This window comes from Poecilia formosa, unplaced genomic scaffold (genome assembly GCF_000485575.1).
Source record: "Poecilia formosa unplaced genomic scaffold, Poecilia_formosa-5.1.2 Scaffold422, whole genome shotgun sequence".
NCBI classification, from domain to species: domain Eukaryota; kingdom Metazoa; phylum Chordata; class Actinopteri; order Cyprinodontiformes; family Poeciliidae; genus Poecilia; species Poecilia formosa.
The window spans coordinates 160,597-167,676 of NW_006800361.1; the positions used below are offsets into that span (position 1 = coordinate 160,597).

The 7,080-nt window shown below is 45.7% G+C and overlaps 1 protein-coding gene across 4 annotated transcripts in view; it reads left to right on the forward strand.

Moving 5' to 3' along the window:
- mmrn2a (multimerin 2a) overlaps positions 1-7,080 on the forward strand; it is a 16,531-nt gene that overhangs the window by 1,854 nt on the left and 7,597 nt on the right. For 3 of the 4 annotated variants that reach the window (XM_016663472.1, XM_007577019.2, XM_016663471.1), the window contains exons 2-4: positions 3,035-3,154; positions 3,852-3,949; positions 6,295-6,471. In XM_016663472.1, the coding sequence (XP_016518958.1) occupies positions 3,035-3,154; positions 3,852-3,949; positions 6,295-6,471 (395 nt within the window). The remainder of the gene's footprint in view (positions 1-3,034; positions 3,155-3,851; positions 3,950-6,294; positions 6,472-7,080) is intronic. The other variant, XM_016663473.1, reaches the window with a different exon arrangement.

Consider the following 7,080-nt stretch of genomic DNA (forward strand, 5'->3'; position numbering starts at 1 on the left):
AGTAACACACACATAGTAACACACACACCAATGGCTTCATGGGGAGCTCTAATGGGAAGCAGGCTTCAACAGTTTTATCTCGGGGGGGGGGGATATTTTGTGGTTCAGAGGTCAAAGGTCACCATGTAGCTCTGATGAAATGGAATCAGAAACGTTTGATGTTTTTCTTATGGAGGAGAAAACGTGGCGTTCTGGAGGAACTTGGACCAGACCTGACCTCAGATGAGACTCGCAGCAAACCAAACGTCCAGCGGCCATTACGTCAGAGAGACAAGGGTTAGGAGGAAACAGGGACAGGAAACATGGAGGAGAAATGGTTTAAAGGGCCAAAGAGCCAAAGGAAGGCCACTTCTCAGTCTGAGGTCTTTCTCTCTGGAGGCTTTTGTGTTGAAATATCAACATGAAAAATGAGCTGCAGGACAAAATTCATCCTCAAACAATCCAAAGTTTTCATAAATCTGTTGGTTTTAACCTTCAGTGACCCTCTGAGCTGCAAGAAAACCCGGCATTCAGAGGAGGAGCTACCGGCTGGAGGGAGATGGACGGGGACGCGGCCATTCTCAGATGAAATGTTCCCAGTTTCCCAGTAAGATCAGCTGGGATCGCACAGAAAAACTCTGGTCCAAGTTACGAGAGACAGCTCCAGGTTCTGACCAGACCACCTGCTGTTCCACCTCTGATCCCAGCAGAACCAGTCTCAAAGCAGAACCAGGTCGATGTTGCACCCTTGAACCCAACAGAACCGGTCTTGTTTCTTCCCAGCCTGGTTCAGTTCCTCCACATAGCGCCATCTTGAGACTCTTCACCTAAAAAGCTGTTTCAGTTCAATCATCATACATTTGAACTGATCCCAGTTTCCTCCCAGGTTTGGAAAACAGTTGAAATGACTCAGTATTAAAATATTATCAGACTGCAAAGCATTATGGGGAATGACTGATTTACAGCGTCAGCGTCTGGAGTCCGACCATCGGAGAGCGTCGAACCGTGAACTCTGAGTGAAACCAATCCAGGCTAAAGCTACATTTAGTCCATCAGTGTCAACATTAATGCTAAAGTTCTCACAGTAACTTTAACATGATTTATTGGTATCTGATTTACTAATAAATCAGAAAATAAGTCTGAGATCTGATCTAAAGATTGATTTTAGTGATTTATAACTGGGATGAGGAAAACTAACAATTAGATGTTCAAAGAACTGTAAGTATCGATAGGTGTAGGATTAATTAATGCATCTGAAAGAAAAATGGCTGCCTCTGCTCCAACATGGACGCCGCGTCCCAACTTGCTTCACTCTTCTCCTGGGTGGGGTTGAGATATGCCAGTGAAAATGTATTTAATTAGAACATGTTGACTCATTTATGGTAACGTAATCGTAATGCTGCAGCCAGGCAGCATTAGAGTCAAAACAAATCAATCTGATTATCAAGTTATTAAGTAGCTAAGTCTTTAAAGATAGAGGTCATGTGTTCAGTGAATCACATTTAATCATTTTATTTTCCCAGTCATTATGAGATTTTCATGACTTGCTCTTTTAGATTAAACTACATTAGATTTTTACAGTGTATGCTGTATAAATGCAGCAATGGGTAACAGAAACAGCAGAGAAGCGTGTTAAAGTTAAACTGACAGGTTGGAGGAGGTTTGGTCCAAACTGAGCTAAAACTCATGAGCTGCTGTTTGCTTTGCAGCAGAGGAAAGATCTGATATTAAACGTTTGTGTCATCAGACGGACCAACCAATCAGAACCAAGCTTCAGTTTTTACTCCACATTTTACTGCAACCTGCCAGCTGATCATCACTGAACCAGAACCACAACAAGACTTTCATCAGTCTGGGAACAGGAACGCGTCCTGCGTCTTTAACTGATGGCTTCATTCCCGATTCAGCTCCATGTTCCCAGCGTTCCTCACTGAGCTGCAGGAAAACTCCATAAACACTCTGAGAAACGATAAGATGAAGTGAGGGAAAGTTTTGAGGAAGTTCCAGATTCTCTGAGGTTGAAACATGACCCCCATAGCTCTGCACAGGAAGTGACTCATTAGGAAATGACACAACAGGAAGTGACTGAAGGAGTTTCAGCAGTGTGCCCACATGTTGGAACAATGGGACAGAAATGTGTCTGTTTTCTGGGCCTCGGGTCGGATCAGGAGGAACCTGGAGTCTGCTGTTCAGGTTCAGATCTTCACGGCGGCCATGTTGGTTCACCAGGAGAACCAACTGAAGGGAGCAGAACATCTGCTCCCTTCAGGCTGGATCTGAGGAACTTCTGATTCAGATGAATTCAGATAAATCTCAGCAAACATCTGGAACTCCTGCAGGGTTAAAAACAGCTCAGTAGGAGCCAGAAAGGAGCCGGAGAACTTCCACAAACACTGAGCTGGTTGGGAAACATGAGGCGCGTTTTGTCAGGAAACCCCAAGATAAACATCCAAACCAAACACAGAGCGGACGCAGCGACCAATCAACTGCAGGCATCGCTCCCAGCTGGGTCACATCAGCAGTCAGAACCACAGATGTTCCGCAACAGATTTATCACCTCTGATTCAATCTGAAGACAGAAATCTAACAAAGCTTCACTGATCTCAGATCAGCTGGAGATTGTTAAACATGATGAAGATGATGATGATGGGAGCTGCAGATGAAGAACGGCATATCTAAAAAGGTCCTGCAGGATCCCAGCAGATCAAACAGATCCAACATCTAGAGGAAGTTTGGGACATTTTGCTTCTAAATGCAGAACTAAATGTTCTAATTGTTACCAACAGAACATTCCTATTTGTTTGACTGATTAAAGAGCTTTAGATGTGATGATCCAGAAACTTTGAGCTGAACTGGAGGAAAACCTCAAACATCACAGAGTTTGAGCAAAACCTGGATTCAATGAGCAGAAACACAAACACTCTGGGCTGGAAGCGAAACAACACAACTTAATGAGTTTAATCTGAAGTGGATCAGAACATGGTCCCAAACAGAACCAGAGATCCTGAAACAAACCGTACATTATCCTGACTGTGTGTGTGTGTGTGTGTTTCAGGAACTGGTGCGTCTTCGTGAGGAAGAGTGTGCAGCTGGTGGCTGAGGAGTGTAAAACACGGAGACATGTCCAGAACCAGAGTCCCTGTCCCCGCGGGTCGCTTGGTTGCCAAAGGGCCACGTGAGTTGCTTTTACCAGTAGGTGTGTGTGTGTGTTCACCACGCAACCAGCCACTTTATTAGGTACGCCCGTTCCCTCCCTTATTAACGCTAACAGGGAATCAGCCAGTCAGGGGCTGGCTGACATTCAGTCTGAGAGTGGAGAAAAATGTTTTTAAAACTTTATTACATATTGAAAATATAAAAAATAAAACGACAAAGATACAAAGCACAGGCAGATTGTGTGATGAATGTGACTGGTCGGGTCAGAACCTGGTGGAACCATCATGGATCCATCCTGGCTGAGGTCAATGGGTCGGACTGGTGGAAGTGGTATCATTCTGTGGGGGAATCTTCTCTTTGGACCCATCAGAACCTGTTCTGTTCTGACCACAGTGGACCGGTCCCAGCAGAACCAGGTTCCTTAAGGCAAAGATCAGAACCTCTCAGATCTGGTTCTGGATCTCAGTCCAACAGAACCTCTGTGGCTCTGGAAGTTGTGATCTTTCAACCATGAGCCCTGCAGCGGTTCAGTGGCAATATGGACCAGAACCTCTGAGGACTTGTTCTGTTGGGTCGGTGCCAGCCGGTAAAAGCTCTGCTGGTTGGAGGATCAATTATTAATTTAACACAAATCAAACCTGATAATATAAGCAATAGTTAACCTTTGACCCCTCAGGAGGGTTAAACCAGTGAATTAACTTCAGGGTTCTGTTCAGGTACCGGTTCCGGCCCGGCTGCCAGAAGCAGAAAGAGGTCACGACCTTGGTGTGGCGCTGCTGTCCGGGTCACGGAGGTCCAAACTGCGACCAGGAAGGTGAGATCAGAGAACCGGAACGGAACCGGTCCAGAACAACAACAAGCAGGATAAACAAATAATCAATTAATAAACCATAAATTCATGTGTAAAAACGTCTGATGGCGTTTTGGAGCTTTTAGCAGCTTAACGCTTTGCTGTTGACGTTTCTGAAGACGAAGGAACCGAAGCTCAGTCAGTCAAAGCAGTGCTGCAGCAGAGGTCGCCGCTGCTGCTGCCGCTGCTGCAGCAGAGGCCGCCGCCGCTGCTGCCGCTGCGGCAGCAGAAGTCGCCGCCGCTGCCGCTGCAGCAGCTGCCAGAGAGGATTTTCCCTCTGATGTGGGAACATTTCCAAGAAAAGTAAAGTTTGAGGGCAGACTGAAGACGTTCTGATGCTGAGACTGGAATAAAACTGAATATTTTGATTTATAAAGTTGTGGTTTCTTCATCTTTGAACCTGGACTGGAAAACCACCGAGAAATAAAAATGTCCAATTTGTGAAACTGGTTAACTGGACGACCAGATCAACAGCAAATACTGTGATGTGCAAGTTCAAAAAACATAAAACTGAAAAATACGACCCAAGCAAACTACAGGAGAAACCAGGTCCACGTTTCTGCACAGAGACTAAAAGTTCAGAACAGATTTAAGGATAAAAGAAAACAGAAACTGAAGTGTCTCTGAGAAGCCAGCTTCCTCTCAGAACCAGGTCGGGTTGTTCTGACCCGTTCCATCCCCCCTACACACACACACACACACACTGAGCAGAGACGGGAGGAAACGTCTTGAGGTCAGAGGAAGCTGCTGGGTGCGTTTGGTTGTAAAGTCAGAGCAGCTCATACGGGTGGAGTTTGATCCTGGAGGCAGATCAGTGACTCTGCTGCTTCTACCAGCTACAGACGGACCAGTCCCCCATCACCCTGCTGCCTCCACCGTGCCCAGCAGTGACCAGCTGGAGCTCTGAGCTTCACTTAGAAACCTGCTGCCATGTTTTTGTTTTCTAGTTAGTTTTTTGCCGCCATCTTTGACTCAGAGACAAGCCGCTTCCTCCTCCAGGCTGGGTCCTGTGTTCTGGTTCTGGTTCTGGTTCTGAGGGGTCCGGTTGTTTACGGCAGTATTTCTACCCCCTGGGAACCAAACACTAAAATAGACCTCTGACCTTTAGAGCGCAACAAAGCAGAGCTGCCTCGCCTCCACACGGTCCGGCCCGGTCGGTTCCGGTCGGGTCGGGTCCGCTCCCACCACGCCTCTGATTCAAGCTGCTTCCTGTGGGCCGAGCTCCCAGCAGACAATGAGAGGAACTGCAGGAAGAGCACGCTGGAACCAGAACCAGAACCGCAGAAATAACACGCTAAAGGCAGAACCAGAACCTCCCTTGGAGGACGTTGAGGTTCTGGTCGGTTTCCTGTTGATTTCATCAGAGTTGAGATGTTTGCAGTCCTACAGTGAGACCCGGTTCGGTCCGGTCTGGTTCTCGATTCTTCCTCTGAGTTCTTCTTCTCTTTACTTAAATCTGTGATAAAAAATAACAAATAATGAATAAATCCTTAAAACGTGACACCAGAATCTGTTACTGTAGATCTATAGAGCTGCTGTTCTAGATGTTTCCCTGGAGCCTCAAAGGTTTGGTTCTGCCTGGTTGAGTTAATAAATCCAGTCCAGCGCTCTTCCTCGTCCTCCTCTTCCTCTCTGCGGTTCGACTCATGAAGATAGAACTGAAACCGGCAGATAAGACTTCATGGTAGCAGATCCTGACTCAGATAGAATAAGGATTATTTATCATGATAAACTGAATTTTATTTGTTTTGGTCATTAAACCTCGAAGTTCGGTTTCACATCGCCCGTCATACCGCACCTCACCACTAGGCGGCAGTATTACCGTTCACATTACGATAAATCGGCTCATTCAGTAGCCACTTCCTGTTTGGTGGCAAAGACTTCCTGTAATACTTAGAAAATATATTTTGAAATTATTCTTTGTTTTTAGAGATGGTTTGAAAGTTTTGCCCCAGGAGCCCTTGGCTTTGTTCTCGGTGGGCGGAGCTAAAGTGATGCCATCAAATTTAAATAATTTAATAGCAAATAAAATCTGAACTTGACTGATTTTCCTTTCTGTTTTAATTTCAGTCGAAATAAAGTTTTGTGCTGAAGCCCAAATAAAATGGATCAAATATTAGATACTCTGAGAGGTTCTGCTGCAGTTCTGATGGACCTCGTGTTTCTCCACCACAGAAGAAGATATGAAACATTTATTAGAATTTTAAACCAGAACCTTTTTATATTTCATCTGAACCAGTTCTGGTGACCCGTTTCTGGGATGTTCTGACCCAAACCCATTAATGAAGCAGAACTCTGCTCTGTTTCAGGTGGCCCAGCTGGACTTCAGCGTCGGGCCGACCCGGACCGGGAGCAGAACGACCATCAGACGACCTTCACCGACCCCCACGGCTCCGCCCACCCAGGAAACCCCCCCACTCACCACCAGCACCACCCGGCTTACCACCAGAATCAGAACCGGCCGCCGCCTGGGAGCCCGTCTCAGGGTGAGACCAGAACCAGAACCAGAGGAATGTTTTAACTGATGTCACATGACCATCGATGACATCACACCCTCACTTCCTGTTTCCCACATGTCCTCTGTGACTTTTGACCTCACTGCCTGCCCACCATCATTCTGGTTCTCCTGGAGAGTTCAGGTTCTGCCCGACCCGATCCAATTGGACCAGTTTCAGGGCCGTGCAGAGACCACTAAGGGGCAGGTGCTCAAAAAAAAGGGCCCATCTAACCGCCTTCTAGGACAGAATATGAACAAACCACTCAGCTTTCAGAGTTTAATAAACAATAATAAATAACAAAATTGTGACATGTACAATCAAAGCTAAGGAAAATCCCTATATAGATCATACAACTATGTATATGTAAGATATTTTATTAGTCATTTCTTTCTGCAGGTCTATTTTGTTATAAGAAAGTTTTGCAATATTCAAACCCGCAATTTAGCAAGAAATGTAAATCAGAGCTGGACCACCAGACATATTTAGTCTTTACAGAATTACACTATTAAAAATATAAACAAGGCCCAATGCAGCCTTTTAGTGACTAAGCTATAAAACAGAGCTGCCTGTTTGCTGCAGTGGAGATGAAGATGGTTC